This window comes from Heptranchias perlo, chromosome 21 (assembly GCF_035084215.1).
Source record: "Heptranchias perlo isolate sHepPer1 chromosome 21, sHepPer1.hap1, whole genome shotgun sequence".
Classification (NCBI taxonomy): Eukaryota; Metazoa; Chordata; class Chondrichthyes; order Hexanchiformes; family Hexanchidae; genus Heptranchias; species Heptranchias perlo.
This window is the reverse complement of record NC_090345.1, coordinates 13,336,150-13,358,617: the sequence shown is the minus strand read 5'-3', so window position 1 is coordinate 13,358,617 and position 22,468 is coordinate 13,336,150. Positions and strand designations below refer to the sequence as shown.

The 22,468-nt window shown below is 46.1% G+C and overlaps 1 protein-coding gene across 2 annotated transcripts in view; it reads right to left on the bottom strand.

The window, feature by feature from the left end:
• Nucleotides 1-22,468, bottom strand: part of rbm20 (RNA binding motif protein 20) — a 191,741-nt gene that overhangs the window by 19,320 nt on the left and 149,953 nt on the right. For both annotated transcript variants that reach the window (XM_068002111.1, XM_068002112.1), the window contains exons 11-13: nt 8,295-8,949; nt 5,822-5,941; nt 4,126-4,247 (exon numbers count right to left, since the gene is read on the bottom strand). In XM_068002111.1, the coding sequence (XP_067858212.1) occupies nt 4,126-4,247; nt 5,822-5,941; nt 8,295-8,949 (897 nt within the window). The remainder of the gene's footprint in view (nt 1-4,125; nt 4,248-5,821; nt 5,942-8,294; nt 8,950-22,468) is intronic.

Genomic DNA, 22,468 nt, shown 5'->3' with positions numbered 1-22,468 from the left:
CACTTCTCTGTAATTTCCCTGCAAATTTGTTCCTCTCTATCCTTCCCACTAGTTGGTGGCCTATAGAATACACCCAGTAGTGTAATGGCACCTCTATTGTTTCTTAACTCTAACCAAATAGATTCCATCCTTGACTCCTCCAGGACATCCTCTCTCTCCAGCACTGCAATATTCTACTTAATCAATACTGCCACCCCCTTCCTTTTTTTTCCTTCCCTATCTTTCCTAACTCAAATGTTTTCAAAACATTTTTTTTTTAAATCCTTTTGGATGCAGGACAAAAACTCTGTTTTTGTCACACTTCTGATGGGTGTGGAAAGACAGAGTTGGCTGAAGAAGGCCTGACTGTTGCTGAGTGAAAGGACAGCATCATCATAAGCCCTGCTGAGCCACTCTGTGATTCAGAACACATGGGGCCAGCAATGAAACTGGGATTATTTTATGAGGTTCAAGGAGTGCACCAGTTATTTAACTTTTTGCACAAAGAAAATGCAAAGTGGGTTTGATACCAAAGGTATTAAGGGATATGGGCCAAAGGCAGGTATATGGAGATGGATCACAGATCAGCCATGATCTTATCAAATGGCGGAGCAGGCTCGAGGGGCTGAATGGCCTACTCCTGTTCCTATATTCCTATGTTCCTATATGTTTGCTACTAATCAGTAGTGTAACCAGTTGCACTGCTACAAGTGGTCAACGGTAACACTCGACCTCTATCAGGAGCATGTGAGGGTGGCATAGTAATAGACAGGTGGCTCTCAAATTGTGTGCTGTCATGCAGCAAGAGCTGACTGTTTTGTGGACTTCCATTGAGTAGCATGCATGCAATCAGTGGCACCAGCTGGGGAATGCTCCCACTGATAATGTCGAGGTCTTAAGTCTACATTCTATGATGTAATTGGCTAGCTTCAACCCACTTGGAGACAGACTCCATGGAACCATGAGTTAAGGGTACAGATGCCTCATGACTGTGTAACCAGTTGCACTGCTGCAAGTGGTCAATGGTAAGATCTGACCTCTATCAGGAGCATTTGAAGGTAGCATAGCAATAGATAGGTAGCTTTCAAGTCATCGGCAGTCCTCTGCTCACAGCTGCCTCTGGACAAGTGACAGGAGAAGTAAGTAAGCTAAAACAGGGCAGGCTATTCCTGGCACTAAGGTAGGATCATCTGGTTCTGCGGGTCTTCAGCAGATTCTTAAGATGCATTCATCCATTTTCCTTCCAGTAGTACATCAGGTAGAAGTAGAACAGTAGAGGTAATATGGTGCACTAGGTCATATACCACAAAGGTTTGGCATAACAGCACATTGGATTAAAGACATGGTACACCTTCACTATCATTTGCAATAACTACACATCACCTTAAACTCTGCAGTCATTGGTTATATTTTAAATATGAATGTCACTACTGAGCAATGATTTCTTTTTGAAAGTCCAGTGAAACATACAGGCCTTAAGGAAAGAACTGCTTCATCAAAGCTTGGTGAATCCATACTGTTTAATGCAGTGGCTGCTGAGCTTCTGCTAGCTCCTCCTGCATTTCATCATCTCCCTCTTCCTCCTCCTGTACAATGACTTGCGGTTGCTCATCTTCCCGGAACATGCATATCCCTCTTTCAGTGTTTATCTTGTGCACTATCATTGTGACAACTCCCCACATGGCATGTTGGAGAGCAACCCCCCCTCAACTGTGTTGTCCAAACTTTGAAGCAATTATTTCAGCATGCCAGATGGTTGCTCAATAAAGCCCTTGCCTGTGGAATATATGTTGTTGTATGCTGTAAATACTAAATGAATACTAGATATATCAACAAAAAATAATAAAAAATCGAAATGCAGGAATGTTTGAATATGTTCACGTGCTGTGCCAGGGCCTCAGCACCCAATATAGGGTAACAATCAGTGCAATATTAAGAAATGGCTAAATTGTCAGAGGTGTCATTTTTCAGGTGAGATGCTAAAACTGCCTATTCTGTCAATTCAGGTGTACATCAAGGACCCCAAGGCAATATGGGAAGGGGAACAGGGGAGTCTCCCAACATTCCTTTTCTAAAATCACTACCAAAAGCAGATTGACTGGTCATGCAACTCATTGCTATTTGTGGAATCTTGTTATGGATAAAACGGTGCAGCATTTGGCTCCATAACTGCATTTCAGAGCAGTTCATTCTATGTGAAGTGTTATGAGATGCTTTTGAGAGACGTGATAAGATACTGTATAAATGTAAAAAAAAATTCCGCTTTCTCTTTGCTGGAGAGTGCAGGGGTTGAGTAATGGTGTCACGAGCCATGTCTCAAACCTTCCAACTTGGCTTCAATTATGTGGGTATCATGGGCACTCCCTGGAAACTATGCAGAATGATTTGGTGGTGGTTGCAAAGCATTTGGCTGTCTATTAAGTGGTGTCCTTTTTTGTTGTTTAACGTCACAGATGCTTGAATGGCCATGTAGGTGCAGATAATGATACCATGTATGGGCCCAGAAATTGCTCGGATCAGCGAACCAACAATGCTCGCTGCTCCTCAGATTTATACTAACCCAATAAATTACCACGATCTTTACTGGGTGCACTTTCTCCAATAGGAAGCGGAGAAGAGCCCAACGTTAGTTCACGCGAAACTAGGACCCGTGGGAGAAGCGAGAGGATCGCGTTCTCCCCTCGACCATTCAGATCACAGCACTTTTGACGCTGCAAATCTGTTTCTGCAGGCTACAATGTAAAATCCAGGAAGTGAAAGGTACAACATTAAAATAATTGTAAAAACAGTTATAGACAGTGAAAAAAGAGAGGGTAAAAAATAATCAATTAAATAAAAGTGACATCAGGGAAAAGTAAAAAAAAATTGTTTTTAATTTAAATTTTTTTTAATGACCTAAAACTATTAAAATAAGGAGTAATGTAAACGTTAAATTTTATAAGTTAGTTTTTAGTTGTTTGGCAGTCATTATGACTTACTATTAAAACTTAGTTTAAACCTGGTATTTTTAAGCGTACCTGTTTTGTGGCAATATTACTTACTTTCCAGCTGGGCAGATGAGCAAGTTGGCGCTGGTTCAATGATTTCACTGATATCGCCGGTAAACCAGGAGGAGCAAGTTATGGATTTCTGCGTTAGACTGCGCATGTGTGAATGCCGGAACTTGCTCCTCGATTTCGCCACTAGCAAAGGTTTGTGCTATTGAGCTCACTGTTCTTTTCTAAGCAATTTCTGGAGCCATATGTCTTTTGAAAAAGTCTTCTCCTGCTGCTGCATGCAGGTGCTGATTTTAATGTATTCATTAGTATGTCAAAACAGGGAATCTATATTCTGGGTAATGCAGCTCTACAAACTGATTGAACCTAGTCAAGTCTTCTGTCATTACCTGGTAAAAGCCGAGTGCCATTGTCACTTTTACCATTATGGTGCCAACGATGCTCTTTCATTCCATGTATAGTCCCAGTAGATGGCACAATTTACCTGTGGATTCCTCGCTGAGGCTAGCCTTTTCACACTTTAATCCCCAGTGAAGTAGCTCTGTCACCAGCAGTAAACATACTGCCAAGGGCCATAATGGGTCCTGGTGACCTTTATTGCCTCAGGCATTTCTGGCCTTCCACTGCTGCTCCACCTCCTGTAGCAAAGTGAGACTTGTTGATGCACCATTGCTGCTGTGTTGACTGAAAAAGTGGAACATAGGAACAGGAGTAGGCCATTCAGCCCCTCAAGCCTGTTCCGCCATTCAATTAGATCATGGCTGGAGTTGCTCTTAGTAACGTCTCTTTTCTGTTTGGTGCTGAGCTGTCCACAGGTTACATTGCAGCAACTCACCAAGGTTACTCCAATAGTATCTCCCAACCCCATGACTTCCACCACCAATTAGAGCAAAAGCAGCAATATCAATGGAACACCGTCATTTCCAAATTCCCCTCTAAGTCACACACCATCCTGACTTGAACACTGTTCCTTCATCAGTACTGGGCCCAAATCCTGGAATTCCCTACCTAACATCAGCATAGGAGCACCGTCACCACTAGGCCCACCACCATCCTCACAGGGCAACTAGGGATGGGCAATAAATGCGACTTCTCTGCATTGCCCACAACCCATGAACAAATAAAATCAGGTTGTCCTTGTCTCACTTACCTGCAGATTCTTATAATGTACAGTACTTCGGCAATGGCTCGTCTTTGCTGCTTCCTCAGTAATATAAAAGAGGCCACAGAGCTTGCAGTAAAATCCTGTTCGAGCTTCCACAAACTCAACACCTGAAAAATGAGAGCCACCAGTTATGGAACATTTCTGTTAAAACACTATCGAATAATATGAAGGTTCTGGGACCTTTCTGAAATGTGGAATACAAGTGCAAAAATATCAACATTTCTATTTTTTTCTCTTTGAAGGTCTACGAATTGAAGGATTTTAGTGCTTTTTTAAATTCATTCCATCCACTGTTTAATTTTTCACATTAACATGGAAAATACTTCCAATGGAGCTTTCCTGAAAGCTCAGTCGGTAAATGAGCCCTACAGATCACAAAGGACCTTGGCTCATTCCTTGCGTGGTGCAATTCAGTTGATCTCAGCCAAGGTAACAGTTGGGGTATTACAGTTGACTTCTCAACACACCTGAGCTCGGGAGAGGAAAACTCAGCCAGGGTGGGGATGCGTGGAAAACATGGTAAAGACAGGGTCAGGGTTCAGCTGTGCTGTCACCTGGTCAACTCGTCTGCCAGCACCTACAGTTTAGGGTTACACATGAAGAATGCACACTTGGGTGAGATATCAGATGGTAGTAATTGTTGAACCAGACTCTAGCTCAAGTCAGCATCTAAAGGAGCGAAGGCAGAAAATTGGAGGCAAATCTTTTCAAATGGACATTGGTGATCCAAACGGTTATCATATTGCCTTGTAGTGACCTACATTGAATTGAATTAAGGTCATTTCAATCCAATTTCTAATGGCCAGAAGAATACAACATAAGACTGTTCCATAATTTGGCACAAATTGGCACTAAATTGTTGGAGAGTCCAAAAGAATAGCTAGTTTGGGACAATGTTAAAATATTTGCTGATATAATAACGGGTGCACACGCACCATCCACACTATTCTACCCTGACACACAAATCTTCACAGCCTTTCAGCAGGCTACACATTAACACACACCCTTTCTTCTTGCAGGACAAGCTGGTACAATATAAGAGGGAACAGACGTGTACAGGTAAAGGACGGCCATCATTTCAAGTACTGTCCCAATGGAAGAGGCCGCTATTGATGTAATGGGCAGAGGGCGGTTCAGAAGCATCGCACCTCCCAAGGCCGGAGGATACGCTCTGCAGGGTGTTTGGCCACCTTATCCTCCTTTTCTCTTCTCACTGAACTCTCGCTCACGCACTCTGCATGACAACTGGTGTTGCTTTGAGCTGCCACTTATCTGTTTCTGCTGATCTTTGCCACTCACTTTTCTTCACAAGTCAAGGGCCCAGCCAGAGCAGAGGAAGAGGAGGGCAGTCCCGTTGAGTGATCATCACGCGAAGTCCGGAGGCCTAACGCCCATTTTACCTGGGCACAACAGGGGGTCATGAGTTGAATTTTTCCCCCATCTCTGAAACAAGGCCTTCTTTATAGAACTCCCCTTTCGATATTGTGCTTTGAATATAGATCTCAAAGATAATATTAGGCAGGAGGACTGTAAACTTGCTCATATTTAGTGTTCTCAACAAATGCCGACAGTTGAACTAAATTAATGGTAACTGTTGACAGCTCCTGAAATGTTTATTTGTCAAACTAAATCTGCTATAAAACAACAAGAGCTATCTTGGCAGTACAGTACCAGTACTTACCTAGAGGGATGCTAAGGTTACAGAAGACATTGTCCTGCTCCCATGGTAACTGAGGTTGTTGTATTTTAGATAATTGTTGATTGTTTCCAGCTGATTCTGGTATTGGTTGGTTTAAGTTTTCTGAATTAAGGAAAGTAAGAATCAGGACAGACATTACTAGATTCTGCTCATTCATTAGATCACGAGAATGGTGGTAAGGGGCAGCATATAAAAAGAGCTGCTTGCCACAAGAGAACATGCATTTTAATTAACTTTTATTAATTAACCATAATCCAATTGCAAAAGGCATGTTTGTAATTAATGAACATTGGAAGGGCAAAATGATTACAGTTAATATGTTCAGATGTAAATCATCTGAAAAATAATTGGATTCTAGTCAGGCTCCTTGTGTGACATGATGATCCAATTGTCATACCAAAATGTCTATCTTTGTTTTTGCGTACTGGTGTCATATCTGATTAATTGAATGTCACATCAAAGTGTTAGTGTCACACAGTTAAAATCTCCACTGTACACATGCTTGGGGCAATTATCTTATTTCCAGCAGGAAGTATTTTACAAGTGATACAAAATAAAGAGAAAGTATAATTGACTACAAAATGTGAGCCTTAAGCTGATAAAGGTGTCAAATGTGTCAAATTCTATCGAAATTCTTGAAGGCCCATCTAATAATCTGGAGGAAGCCTGTACCTATGGGGAGACTTAACACTATTGGTCTTATGCTTAATTGGATTTAGGGTTCATTAAAATCAAAGGTTGAATAATAAAAGAACAAATTCATTAAGGTTTAAAACAACTTCACATACAGCAATTCCTATTAGTTTACAAATTCCATTTGACATTTTTAATTTGAGTCCAGTTCTAGCTGGTTCTGCATTGTCGTCATCAACTATATCACCTTGCATTTATATACCGCCTATCATGTTTAAAAAATGCCCCAATCTCTTCACAGAGGCATAAGGAAAAAAATGGATGCTGAGCCAAAGAAGGAGATATTAGGAGGGGACCTAAAGCTTGATCAAAGAGATGGGTTTTAAGGCAGGTCTTAAAGGAGGCGAGGGAGGTGGAGGGATTTAGGGAGGGAATTCCAAAGCACAGGACTAAGGTGTCTGAAGGCACAGCCACCAATTGTGGGGTGAAGGAAGGTGGCGGGGCGGGGCGGGGGATACAGAGGCACAAGAGACCAGAATCAGAGGAAGGGAGAGTTCATCAGGGGTTTGAAACTGTGGAGGAGGTTACAGAGATAGGAAAGGGAAAGGCCCTGGAGGGATTTAAACACGAGGATGAGAATTTTAAATTTGAGGTGGCTGGGGAACTAAGAGCCAAGGATAGTAGTGACAGACGAGCAGCTTGGTGCAGAATAGGTTACAAGCATCAAAGTATTAGATGAGCTTAAGCTTACTGCATAGCGTTGGAATAGTCAAGCCTGAAGGTGACCAAGGCATGGATGAGAGTTTCAGTGGAAGATGGGATGAGTTGAGACAGAGGTGGACAAAGTCACAGAGGTGGAAGTAACCAGTTTTGAAGAGGATATGGGGTTGGAAGCTCACCTCAGGTTCCAATAGAGCGCGTGGTTGTGAACAGTCTGGTTTAGCCTGAGGCAGAGACCTGGAGGTGGCAAGGTTATAGAGCTTGTGGTGAAGATGGAACACAATGGCTTGGGTTTCCCAATGTTTAGCTGGAGGAAATTGTGGTTCATCCAAGGCTGGATGTCGAACAAGCAGTCCAACAGCACAACGGCAGTGAAGAGGTTGAGAGAGATAGAGCTAGATTTCATCAGTGTGCGTGTGGAAGCTGACCCCATGTCTACGGGTAATGTCGATAAGGGGCAGTATGTAGATGATGAAGAGGAGGGGGCCAATGATGGATCCTTGGGGAACTCCTGAGGTGATGGTGCAGGGGCAGGAAGAGAAGCCATTGGTAGAGACTGGCTGTGATCAGGTAGGTAAGCGGTCAGATACTGATTTGAAGGGAATGTCTCTAAATCTCATAGTGAAAGGAAGATGAAACGATGGACAAAACTTTCAACATAGGCGGGAGCATAAAACAGGCAGTAGCGGATTGGCCGCCCATTATATTACCCACCTGATTTTCCTTTTCATTGAGGTTTTTCGCCCCTGCCAAAGTTCAAAGTTCTGCCCATTGGCATTTAATGAAGTAAGAGAACATGTGTAAATGCTCATACTATACCCTTACAAATATAAACCCCAAGACTGGGATTCAGACATGAGATCTGCAGTCTAAAGTCCAATACCCTTGCATTGCACTTACAGTGCCATCCTCAGCAGCATTCAGGATGCCCAAATATTGAATATTTTACAACATATACTAAATTTTATAAAGTAGGACAACAGGAATGCAGAATGGTCAAATTTTGTTTGCTAAATAAATGCAATATTTTTGAGTGGAACAAAAGTACTATAACCAAAAAGCTAGATACAAAATTTAGCTAAAAGAGATTAACATCGTGTACCTTTACTGAATGCTTCTCGAGATTCTTTCTTCAGCTCATCTGTTTCTGGACTGCTTAGACTGATACTTGCCACTGATTGGTCAGTTCCCTGGGTTTCTAGAATTTCCTCTGAAAAGTGTCCGCGTTGGAGCTTCTCGTCAGTTTCATAAGACTCATAAGGTCTGCACTGATTCTCTGTATCCAAGTGCCCAATGGATTCACTGTCACTCAACACTTTGTCCATTTCACAGTTTTTACAATCCACAGGACTTTCTGCTTGTTTAACATCAATGCTCAGATTCTGTTCAATTTCATTCATCGAATTAGACGTTAATTGAGAAAAACTCGCAGATTCCACGCTGAATCGATCACTGCCTAGAGAAGGAGTCGGACTCAATAGCCTTGGCTCTCCTGGCGAAGTGCTACGATGATTGTCACCGGGATGCCCACAATCAGGAATCGTCCCTTTTGTTATTGGGTCTTGCGTGCTTGTTTCTATGTTTCTGTCCTGTTCAGTTTGAATACAGTCACTCTCCTTGATCTCAGGTATCTCTAGTTGTATCTCCATTGAATGGTCTTCCTCTTCTCCCACCTCATCTACAGTCACAAACTCCTCCATGCTGCAAGAATACCATGCTTCTCCTTCAGCCTCACTTCCACTTTCCCATGTTGCGCTCTGTCCAAGGATGAGAATTTTGACAAATATATAAATACATTTAAAGGTCAGGCCAAGTGGCATAGTGTGTTGGAGCACTAATACACTATCGAGTGGTGGGATGAAGGTATCTCTCCATGATTCTCCACACAATGAGTTCCTGACCTCAGCTTTGCCCGGTGTCCAGTGGAGACCAGGTGCTCCCTCAGGGTGAAAAATAATTATCCTCAGACTGCATTCTCATGCTACTAGAGGTCCTCAGAGCAGCCTTCGTTGAGGTCTGGCTGCAAGTTGCCTGGCCATCCTCTTAGCCATGCACGGCTAAGAGGATGGCTAAGAGGGGGAAAAGCATCTCACCTCCAAAACAAAATCCAAGGGCCTGTATATGTATCTTGTGGCCTAATTAAACATCTGCTAACATTGGGTCCACAAGAAAATAATTTGAGATTTTTTTTGTTTATTTTAAACATTAGAATGTAGTTTCTACAAAACCTGATCTAGGAAATGCATATTTTATCACATTATCATACTTGTGACGTCCTAAAAATCTGCATATGTTTAACATTTAAATTTTAATTGTGTAGTATAAATAGATTCTGTATTCACTCACATATAGGCCACCACAGCATATATACAACCCCAAAATTGAGCCCCATCCCCAGGAGAAAAGTATAATCAATAACTTGCATATAGGCCGCACCCTGAACTTAAACAGTTTTTTTTGTAGCATGTGCCTTATATTTGATTGCAGTATCTGACAAGCTGGCCAGGAGCTAAAAATATGCTCAGGCAAGAGGCTGATCAAAGGTTTGCTCATGGCATTGTCTGTCAAAAGTAATTTGATCAAATTATGCAAAACAAAACTCTGGTCTATTATTAACGTCAACTTTGCTTAAGAAAATTTAAACTGTACAATTCCTTTTTGCAATCCTTTCTCATTTTATATTCCATCCCCTTTATGTTTCTGGTTCACATTATTTTACTGAACCAAGAGGACAGGGAAATCACTTGCTGGCAGACATCTGCTATTGTTGCTCTTGGTCTCCACACTGGAGGTGCACAACACCAGCCTGGGTCGACTTGATCTCTAACTTTCTCAACCCTTTTGCATGAAAGGGTCTGGTCCCTGGTCATTTCTTCCTAGCTGAGATCAGGAACTTGTCACATGGGGAATCATGGGCATGATCTCATGTTCTACTTCTCAACAACATTATGCATTAGAGCGTCAACACACTGCCTCAGCATGCCACCTCTTTGATTATTGGATGGTCTTGTTACATGGCTGTAAGAATATGGTTTAAAACAAGAATAGAAGAAAAGAGGGTAAAGGTCTGACAGAAACCCAAGAGGTCATTGAAAGAGTGCTGAGGCATTGGAATAGTGAAAAACAGTAAGATTCAAGAGACAGGTTGTCCTCACCTAGTATAAACATACTAAGACCTGATCGTGGTAAAAGGCTATGTAAACACTAAGACATCAAACAATCCTTGGTGTTTTTTGGAGAGTCAGCACAGTAGGATTTATCAACAGGAGATAAGACCAGCGGTGCCTACATAGAGAACAACGCAGCCGAATAGTATAAAGATAGGGCATGCTCCCTCCCAAAAATTAGAGCTCTCAAGAGGGGACGGTTGGAAGTTCATTGCCACAGGCAGTCCGCGAAGGCTAAGTCTGATCAACTTGGGTTCGGTGGACAGATCAGGTTGTATTGATTGCTTGTCATTAATGTAATCTGTAGACAGTTGTATTATAACTATAATACTGTTGAATGTAACATTGAAGATAGCTGTAGTGCAATTCTATGGTAAGTCGATCTATTGACCTTGCTCTTTATAACCACTCATGTTAGAATCAAGCGAAGATTATTGTTGATGGATTAACAACCCACAGTTGTGACAGTAACGGGAGAAATCCACCAACATAATTGGCGTCCATGGGTGGGCCCGAGTTTTAAAGGTTTGAGGTAGCTTGTGTTAAGAGAATTGACTGTATTCCGACGAGAAGGGAGGAAGTGATTGTGACTGAGTGAGGTAACCACCCCTCAAGCCCGTGGGAGAATAAACCATAGCGAGTGCACTGGATGGTTTATGCTCGACAATCCACACGTACGTGGAGAATCAAAATTAGGGTCATACACACCCTTGATAGAGAAAGCAGAAAACCTAGAACAGTTAGGAGATTTGGGTGGGGCGCTAACCAAAGAAAAGCATGTGAAAAGGGGAGATTGGAAAGCTCTAGTCGTGTTATGGCAAGGACAGCAAATTATAACACTCAAGAAACAATTAGAATCTGAGGGAGACCACAACAAAAAGTTGATGGAGCAAAAATTAGAGGTGGAAAATCAATTAGCTCAGACAACTACTCACAACCCAACTTTGGCTGCGTCAGTAGATTACTGAAGATGCAAAGTAAGCCAGAAAATCAGCAGCATGTAATGCCGAACTACAATGACAGGAAGATCAGGATAAGATATTGAAAAAGAAGGCAGATGAATTAAGTAGTGCCCTACGAGCAGTCCTAAGTCAGAAACAGCAAGGCCAGCGTAGTGCAGCAGGAGAGGGAGATCATACCCACTGTCAAATGAAAATACAGGAGCAGGAGGAAAGATTAAAGCAGAAGAAAAGCATGATGCATGCCATATCAGCCAACCTAAATTTCCCACAGGATAGTGAGATCAGTAATCTTTCCCGGGAAGGGATAGACTTTAGAGAGTGAGTGGAGGCTGCCAGTCAGTATGAGAACAACCGAGACAGGGAGCAGGAGGACCAGGGACCGGAACCAGGACCCCCTGAAATACACCAATCTCCCCAAGCGGTGATGAGACCTATATCAGTAATAAAAACAGACGCGGCAGGAGCTGAGGTGGGGTTTTCTAATATACCATACGATGCTCTCTAATTACAGGCCTTGTCCGCTAACATCCCGCCCATTAAACAGAAGGAAGACCCGGGCATGAGTCTGGTTAGGGTGGATCTGACTGACGAGTTATATGGCTGTAATGAAGGGTAAAAGGTTAAATTACTATTACATGTAAGTAACCCTGACATCTATAAGACCCTGCCCGCTACAATTGGTAATAGAACGACGGCTGGGATAGCACAAAAGCAGCAGTATGGAAAGCGAACGGGTTTAGTTCAGGCTCAGCCCGCACTACTCTGAAATGCCTGTTAGAATGTAAACAAGGCACTGACGAACCTCGGGAACCATTCATTGAGCTAATATGGCACCGCTATAAAGCTGCTTTTCCCCTGGTAGACTGCGTCACCTTAGGAGCGGAGGGTACCAGGCTGTGGCTCCAGTATATAATAGGGGCCTCCAGCAACCGATACGGGGGAATAAGCGAGGTTTATGATTCCTCGATGGAGGATCACGATGAAGCATGGGTTCTGGCCTGGCTATCCCGTAAATACGAGCAAATTAAATCAAAGGGAGTGGGGATAATACACGCCCTACAGGGACAAGCAGCCCAATCTCCCTGGAAGAATGAGGGAAGATCACAATTTAAACCCGCAGAACAGGGAGATAATTTTGGAGGCAGGACAGGTCCGGGGTGCTGGAACCGTGTGAGAAAGGGACAATGGGCTCGGTACTGCCCGAATAGTCCACCAGAGGGTGGTCGGGCACCTGGAAAAGGGGAAAGTAGAAAACCCGAGACAGACTCTCTGAGACAGGAGATAGAATCCTTGAAGAAGTGCTTCGGTCACTCCAATCCTAGCCTTCCCCAGCGTTTCCCTCCACCCCAGTGGAAGCATAAACAGCTCAGTGCCACCCCATGAAAGTCAGGGACGGATGAAATGACGGTATGAGGCCTCTCCGGTTAAGGGAGCCCTGTGTGCGTTGCAACGGGACCCTTACAGAAGATCCCAGGGGTTAAATTCGATAAGGCCCGATACTGGGCATGGGGGTCGCGGTGCGCGGTTAACCCATGCCAGGTGTTACCGATGCAGGCAGCACAAGAGCTTTGTGCTGCATCCTCATTACCGTGCAGCCAGCACTACCCACGCCATTGAGTGCCTGAACGCACCAGCAGGATGCCCGATATGGGGCATGGCCAGCACGAGGTAAAGGCAGCCTGCACCTCTTAAAGGGGAGGTGCACTGTCAATGGAAGTAGTGCAGGATGGCAGGCAGAATGGCTGGAGCGCCAAGAGAGCGTGCCCCAAGGTTCTCCGACAGCGCACTGGAGGCCTTAGTGGAGGGAGTGAAAGAACGGAGAGCCATCCTGTACCCGTAGGGTGGCAGGAGACCCTCCAGACACCAGCTGCAGAGGCAATGGGAGGAAGTGGCCATGGAGGTGAATGGCAGGAGCGTGGCACCATGCAGATGGGTACAATGCCAGAAAAAGTTCAATGATTTGACATGAGTGGTCAAGGTGAGTGAATGCAAGTGTCGAGTGGCACATCCTACCATCCGCAGCACTGCTCCACGCACGACACCCCAACAAATGCTGCCCATCCGTATTCAGTGCTGCCCTTTGCCCGCTGCATCTCACCCTCACATAGTACTACTCTTGCAATCGACACCAAAACTCACAGGTCACACACACTGGCAGCTATTCGACCATGACAGGCACATCACCCAAACACATTGCAGGACACTCACTGACACACTTCCCTTTGTCTTGCAGGAGAAGGTGGCACATAACAGCCAGCAGACCGAAAGACCTGAGGGAGGACGTCTACATGTCCTCACCCCCCCCCCCAAAGGAGGGGACCGTGCTACGAATCATTGGGCGGGCCGTCGCTGCAGCTGTGGCCACTGGTGGTGCTGGAGGTTCCAATGAAGGGGGGGGGGCCTCTCTGCAAACCTAATCCTCCTCGTTTCCTACGTCTCCCTCATCCCACAATCTTTTCTGAGCCACCAGCTCAGATACTGACACTGCGCGTACTGTAGAGGCTAGCTTAGAGGAGGGATCGGCACGTGGTGAGACATCGGGCACAAGTGCACAGGAGCCGGGGTTGGGGGAACGGATACCGCAGGTGCCAGCTCGCCGGAGGTTCTGCTGCCAAGGCGTCAGATAATGACTTTGATGGGCCAGGCTACAGAAGACGGCTGATGGACGTACACCACCAAATGCTTGGGGCACTGGAAAGCCTGCCAGAAAGCCCGCGCACAATGTCAAGGGGCATGGAGGAGTCCAGCTCGAACTTGGCACAGGGCTTTGCGCAGAGCTTGAAACCCATCCTTACCCACATGGAACGGGTGGTGACCTCCATCTGCACACCTGTGGAAGCCACCATGATGCAGCGTCTGATGGCCGATGTTGCAGCTTCCATTGCAGAACAGACCGATATCATCAAAGGTGTGCAAGCTTCAGTTAAATCTCAGACTGCTACTATGGCAGCTCAGACTGATGCTTTGGAAGTGCAGACTGCTGCTATCGTGGCTCTGTGGACCACTGTGGAACGGGGCTTCCAGGTCGTCACAGAACTCCAGCAATCTGTTCTCCAGCTGATCGCCAGGAGTGCTGAGGCGCCGCCCCGTGTGAGTGGCAGTGGCGCCATGGCGGTCGAACCCGCTGTTCTCTCTCCAGATGACAGCATTCCTGCTCCCACCCCTGCCACTCCGCCAGTGCCCTTGTTGTTGCCTGTCAGCCAGCCGGGCCAGACTGCTGCAGTCCAGGCCGAGATGGTGCAGTTTGAAACCGGGCCCTCCCGGCCCAGAGCTGCTCGAGGTCGTCCTCCAAGGCCATCTGCACTCTCCACAATTGAAGGTCAGCAGCCTTCCACCACCCATGCTCCAGCCACTGGGGATGCACCTCGTAGGAGGACTAGGGTGAATAGTCTAATGTTTGCTACTACAGTTAATGTGTTACGTTATAAACTTGGATTTGAAGTCGCAGTCGGTGGTGGCTTTTATTTATGTGATGAGCTGCGAGAGGAAGCAATGTGTAATCATATGATGGTCATGTGGGAGAGGACGGGTGGGGAGTGTAGGACCGTTGCTGACCTGGGAGGTGTCGTTGAGGTTAGTGATATCGCTCACGAATAAGGTGAGCACGCAGAGCCCAGGCAGACAGGGCCTGTGCAACTTGTTGCCTCCCTGAATCTTCCCCCACTTCCTCCTCTGTCTCCTCCAACTCCTCCTCCTCCGCCTCTGCCTCTGGCTCAGGTTCTTGGCAGATAGGCAAGGGCTGATCCCGCATAAGGGCGAGGTAGTGCAGCATACGAATCTTGACACCCGCTGAGCGCAGTACTGCAGGGCTCCACCAGAACAGGCCAGGCAGCGCAAGCGTTGATTTAGGAGGCTTACGCTGCGCTCGGCAATGTTCTGTATGGTCACATGGCTCTCGTTGCATGCCTGCTCTGCACGTGTGCGTGCGTGCCTGACTGGAATCACGAGCCACCTCATGAGGGGATAGCCCGTGTCGCCCAGTAGCCGGCCTTTGACTTGCCGAGCCGGTGCAAAGATAGTTGGGACGTTGGACCGTTGCAGAATGAAGGTCGCAACCAGCTGCATGTTGAGGGAGTGGAGCCCCTTACTGTTCATAAAGATGGCAGAGTTGAGATGTGGAGCACGCATGGCTATATGGGGTGCAGTCAGTGGCACCCTGCACCATGGGGGAAGCCTGCAATGCGAGCAAACCCTTGTGCTCACTCGTTCTGCTTCTCTCTGTCAATAGGGAATGTGATGAACCTGTTGCGCAGCTTGTGCAGAGCCTCCGTGACCTCCCTTGTGCAGCCGTGCACTCAAATAGCGAGGTGTTACACATATTGCCAGCAGAGGCCTGAAAGGATCCAGAGATGTAAAAGTTCAGCGCCACGGTTACCTTGACAGCCACAGGGAATGCTGACCTTGCCCTGCTCTGAGGCTGCAGTTGTGGCTGCAGCAATTGACAAACCTCCGTCACAACCTCTGGTGAACTGCAGCCGTCGGATGCACAGACCATCGCTCGTGTTGAGGTGAGAGTATTGCTCCCTGAAGGCCCTCATGGGAGATGGCTTCCTGGTCAGTGCCCTGCACCTCCTCCTCCCTCTCCTCGCAGCTTGACCTGCTCTGCATGGCCTCTCTGCATACTCCCACTCGTGTTCGATGCCCAGCGGAAGCCCTAGCAGGCCACCCATGGTTGCCAGGAATCTTGTTCAGTACTCTGTTGTAAATGACACCTACAGTAATGCAGGATCTGCCTAACCGCTCTTTATATACTATAGCAACTCTATCCAAGTATAGGAAGCTTCAACAAACACGTACAATTGTACCAGCAGCCAGTAGCAGTAATCCAGCCACTAACCTGCAACATCTGCATGATCCCTTGTTAGTGGGAGGTACTCCAAGTCATCTAAGACATGTTCAGCTATTCATGGTTAAGAAAGTTCATTGACTGGAGTGTTGAGTGCCAAAATGGTGTCTATCCCTTTAAATCGGCGTTGCACACTGATCTAACGCATGTTCTCCCTACTTTACATGGTGGCAGCATTCGTTATCTGCGCATGCGCAAACGCCTTTACCAAAATGGCGTCAGGCCCACGTCATGCTAGAAGCGTGCGCATGCATTCTGGACATCATTTTGGGTCTTTAGGAGGCCACGTAGTGCCTGAAAAACGAAGCACGGGTTAGAGGCCGCCCAAAAATTTTGCTAGTAGATACTGTTGCATCACATACCGTGGTATGGAGTGCACTGGACCAACAATTTGAGCTTCAAGGCACAATAGAGTTAGGGGGATTTAGAGGAGGAGATACGGGGAGGATGGTAGAGACAGAAGTCACAGTAGCAGATGTAAACACTCGCCACACGGTAGTGTGGACTCAAAAACACCAGGAGACGGAGGACGGTATCTTAGGAGTAGATTGGATGGGAAAGAGCAATGGGGCGGTGGACATGGTAAATATGTGTTTGTGGCAAATGGGTGCAGACTCTCCGCAAGAAGGGCTGCTGATAGACCAGGACCAGACAGGACGAACAAGGTCAATATGACGTAGCACGATGTCTCCGACACGAACGGAGAGAATTTGATCAACTGTTAAAGGCCGCCCCCTGCTGGGCACAACACAAAATCAATGCGGCCGATTAGTACAGATTGAGGGACCTGACCCGCCCTGACCAGCCCGACAATACTGTTTCCTAAAGGAAGTGGAGATACCGATAGCGAGGGGAGTGGAGTCACTGGTTGAACAGGGAGTCCTGAGAAAGACAGCAAGCACTTGCAACTCCCCAATTTGCCCCGTGCGAAAACCCGATGGCTCATAACGGTTAACCATTGATTACCGAGAGGTTAACAAATACTGTCCAGCAGTATCCCTGACAGTGGCCTCCTCCCCTGAGACATTGATGAAAACATCGTCCAAATCGAAGATATTTATGGTCTTAGACATTTCAAATGGATTCTGGTCCATCCCCTTGACCATTAGTGCCTGTATAAATTTGCTTTCACCCCATGGGAGCGACAGTATACCTGGAACTGTTTTCCACAGGGATTTCACAACTCCCCCTCCATTTTTCACCAGATGTTGAAAGAAACCTTGACCGAATTTTCTGACAAATTGGCAATAGTACAGTATGTGGATGATATTTGGTTACACACTGAGACTATGGAACAACATTACAATCTGTTAAAAGAACTGTTAGAAGTGATCACAATGAGTGGATTAAAGTTAAACCCAAAAAAGGCACAAGTGGCCTGTGACCAGGTCGACTATCTAGGAGTGACTTTAACTCCGGGGTTCAGAAAGTTTACCACCTATGAAGCAGCTGCTGTAGCCGCCACCCCCATCCCAACAGATGTACCGACTCTCCGGTCATTTTTGGGGCTGGTAGGATATCACTGAAACTTTATTGAGGACTTTGTGACTAAAACCACATCACTGTACGCCCTGCTTAAGGGGGGCAACGTGGGAATGGGGTCCCCCACAGGAAGAAGCGATTGTGTGTTTGAAACAAGCTATAGCCGCGACCCCAGCCTGGCGAGCCATACTCGCCTGAAGTAACGAACAGCGACATTGCGGTGGCTGCTGTTTTGCTCCAAGAACGACATGGTTTTCAGGAGCCTGTGGTATAAGCCTCTCGAAAACTGTCATCGGTGGAACAGACATTCACCGCCTGCAAGAAACACCTTTTAACTGTCTACTGGGCCACTAACAAATTTGCCGATATCATCGGATTAGATAAAGTTGTACTTCTGACCGCCCACAACCCCTGTCCCCCCACCCCCCTGAGTTGTTACTGAGAGGTGCATTAAATGATGGTACGGTGTGCAGTAACCAAAAAGCTCACCGGATGCTTGGGTTACAGGAACGGAATCTAGAAGTGTGCCACAAGCACACACCCCTGTACCTAACGGCTGGCCTACTGATTCCAGGGCAACCTCATGAGTGTACCCTAGAAGTTTCCGAAACATGTGAGGGTCCCTTTTTAGCATTCCTAGTTACGGATTCAGTGTATGTTTTCCTGGATGGGTCTTGCATCAGGACCCCAAACAGGCCTAGATCCGGATTTGGTATTTATGTGCCCGAGCTAGAAATTGAGAAATCCGTTAATTTAACTGGAGGCCGATCAGCACAGCAAACTGAATTAGCTGCAGTCGCCTATGTCCTCCAGATGGACATAGGGGAACGAACCCTGACCACTTTCTCTGACAGCCTGTATTACTTGCTTGTCACTAAATGCCGGCCTCGCCAGCGACACCCACATCCCATGAACGAATTTTTAAAAAATCACTGACTGATTATTTACCTATCTGGAAGAAACGAGGATTCACCTCAGCGGATGGAAAGCCATTACCCACCGCTGATCTCTTGCAAAAAACTTTGGAACTGGCCCAAAATCAAACACATTTGGTAGCTATTGTAAAAGTAAAGCACATTCTAAAAACCCGCCATGGGCGGCAGAAAATGGAAAATCTGATTTATTGGCTAAAGCTTTCCAGCAGAGCGGCGAATGGTGGGCCCCGCCCATTAGCGAGCGACCTCGGATGGCTCCTGTCTGAGTGGCTTGTGAACAGTTAAATTTGGTAGATTTGCAAAACAAGGATCGTTTGATCCAGCCGCTGCAGGCTGCCGTACAGGGCACAGGCCCTTGGCCTCAGAGATGTCCTAAAAATGGGGACTACATCACCCTGGACACCGATGAATTGGTACATTATCAAAACTGAATGAACATCTCCACAGAAATCAGAAAAGAAAATTGTCCGATGGACGCATATGTCCAGCGGACATCAGAGGGGAGAGAGCTTGGTTCAACGACTGCTTGAAACAATATGGTGCCTGAATATAACAACAGATGTGACAGCAGTCATGAACCAATGCATAATATCTACACAATATGACCCTGAAACAAAGGTGCCAAAAGGGCATATAAAGGCCACACCAGGACCATGTGGTACACTGCAGACTGATTATATCGGACTGTTAAAAAGGACCTCACGAGGCAAGGAGTACGCCTTGGTAGTGGTAGATTGTTTTTCCAAATGGGTAAAAGCCTTTCCAGTTAATAAGGCTGCTGCCACTCAAACGGCTAAAGTCCTCATTGAGCAAGCATTCACCCAATGGGGTCCGCCCAACACAATCAAATCAGACCAAGGCACTCATTTCACCAGACAGGTGATGAGAGAGACCTGCAGGATTTTAGGCATAGATACCAGATTTCACATCCCGTATAATCTTCAGGGTTTGTAGAGCGAATGAACTGCACAATTAAAAACCGATTGATAAAGGCTCTATCCAAATCAGGCACACAATGGGATACCCTGTTGCCACTGATTCTTAAGGCTATCCGAGGTAACCTGGGAAAATGTACCGGTACATTCCATGTGAGATAATGACTGGCCACAAAATGCACCTGCCAGAAGTATGGGTGGCGGGCCGTATGTCCCAGCCTCAATTAGATGGGGTGGAAATGGACAACAGAATGCAAAAACTGCAGAAACAATTGGTCCAAACACACCCAGCGGCTGCCGGAACCTAGGGTATGCCTGAGCAGGTCACTCTGCACATCCTGAACCCAACATCATGGGATTTAACATCGGAGACCAGGTGATGATCCACATCTACCCGCCTCCAGGCAAATGGCAACCCAAATTTGAAGGCCCCTATCCCATAGTAGTCAAAGTCAGTCCCAGTGTATATAAAGTGCATTGTCAAGGTAAAAACCGAAAAGCAGGAGATCAATGGGTCCACATCCATCAATTAAAATCCTACAAGGGAGCAGAATTAAAAGGTCAGTCAGATAGCACGTGCACCAGAATACTGGAAACTGTAGACGAACGGTGGCCGCACCCTGAGCCTATGATCATAACAGACCGGGGGGGCTTCGAGCTTGACCCATGGCACCACCACAGTCGATGGCCTCCGGCAACTATGTCTGTAACGTGCCACACCCTCGACTACAACCAACAAGGAAAGTAAAGAGGGTGCCAATCAATCCCCGACTCAGAAGTCAATAATTTGCCTATTTTTTTCAGTGGTTCTTCAAACCTGGATGAATAGGCAGACAACGAAAGTCCCCACTCATGGTAGTTTCGTTAATCAAAAGTAATTATTTAGGGTTGTTATGGTTCACACAGGCGTGAAGCAAGGTCAAGAAATGCATGCAACCGTATTCTACCCTTAAACAAGCAGCAAGCAAATCAAGTAATACACATCACCTTAAAAAGCAAGGGTTTCTGCTCCCAGACCCAATAACTTTAATCAAATCTTTCGGAGCTTTTAAAGTCTTGTTGCTGGATGTCCCTCCTGTAGGTCAGTTTCATTAGGTTCCCACCTGGCTGCAGTACCAATTCAATCCTGATGTCTTCTTTTATATTGTTCTGCCCTTTGGGGCATCAATGAATTAGGAATAATGTCATTTTAGCCAATCACCCACTGTTGCCAGGTTTCAATCATGACTGGGCTTTGATGATTAACAGTTGTCTCACTGGAGACTAGGTGCAATGATTCCCTGTGTTTTCCAGACATTATGGAATGTGGCAGGCCCCCCTTATCAGTGTTGCCATGACGACCTGTCTTTTCCCATGGTTTTGCAATGGCTGCCTCAGTAGGTTTTTGGATATTTTTGTCTGATATCAGTTCTATGGAATGTGATTCCAAGGTTTCCTGTGGTACTCCCTTTCTTTTTCATCAATTGTGCCTTGCAAACCAAAAAGGCCTCTGCAGGTTGTTTTAAATTGGCTCTGTTCAAATGTTCCATCGGAGCAACATTACCCCTTTCCCTAATCCAAGGGCATTGCCTGGGGTTTTTAAATTCAAAATGATCAAGGGTTTTAACCCCTTGCCTCACTATGATATATACCCTGATGCTAACATTTACTCATTGATCTAACCAGATTCAACAAGCAACCTAAAGTGACTGACATACCAACTGCGCAGAGAGAGAGAGAGAGAGAGGGAGAGATACTGCCGTGAGAAGGATAGGAGCCTAAAGGATGGTGATAGCAACAACAGTTATATTTCTGATAACAAACCCTCACATGCAAAAGAGATGGGTGGACAAAGATGGAAGATACATTGGCCTTGGATACCTGGGCAGAAGACATCAATGTACACTCTCGGTAAACAGAGGTAGTGCCATTACCAACACTTCCGGCCCACAGACATCGTGGTTCTTACATACTGTCTGGTATGGTGGTTGGTACGGCAACTCTACTTACAACGCATCAATGACTAGGGCTAAGTGACGGAAGGACAAGGGGTTTGCATTTTACGCAGCTGCCCCTTTGTACGTTCGGCTGCAGGCTCACTGGACACAGTGGCCGAGATACAGCCACCACCCATATTCTGGAAGAGGAGTCAAGGGGGGTCCAAGTGGAATCAGGAAGGACATAATCTATGCTGGCCTGGGTTCTGGCTCACCGAGAAGGGCACATGTCCCTGTCACTGTAATAATGAAAGGCCATGTGTAACCCCTTTTGTCGGGACGTGCTATGACATGAGGAACGTACAGTTAAATGTTGTACAGTTACAAATACGAAAGGACAAGATGCCAAGGAAGATGACCCAAAAGCACACCTGTCCCTTGGTGGAAAAGCGACCCACTAATGGACTCATAGCTCGAGATACAGGACAAAATCTATTTAATGACGTGGGATATGAAATATTTCCGGTGGTGTTTAACTTTGATAATGTGTCCGTACCAAAGACACTGCAACCCAACATATGTGACCTTTTACAAACAGTTGATAAAGCGTATGCTCCAGAACTTCCGGGGTCGAGTTCCAGCCCCTGCCCCTGCCACAACAAATGAGGTTAACCGTTCCTCTGCTCTACCCCCCTCCCGATGCCGTAAAAGGTGGGGAGGGGGGTAGAGCAGAGGAACGGTTATTATGAGTCCATTAGTGGGTCGCTTTTCCACCAAGAGTGTCCGAATGGCTGGGTATTGGAGCTGTGAGGGGCACTGCCGGGTGGAATAGGATGGATATCAAGTCACTGGCGGAGAGTGATGAGAAGCTGCAATGGCAGCTGTAAGGAATTTTGCTGAAGGAAAACCAAATGCTAGTCGACCAGAGGGGAGGTTAGACAAGTGTTGTTCTCAGTGACTGACTTGGTTTCTAATGACCAGAGAATCCAGGAGAAAATTAACAAACTCATCAAGGAGGATGGCCAGGCTTCAA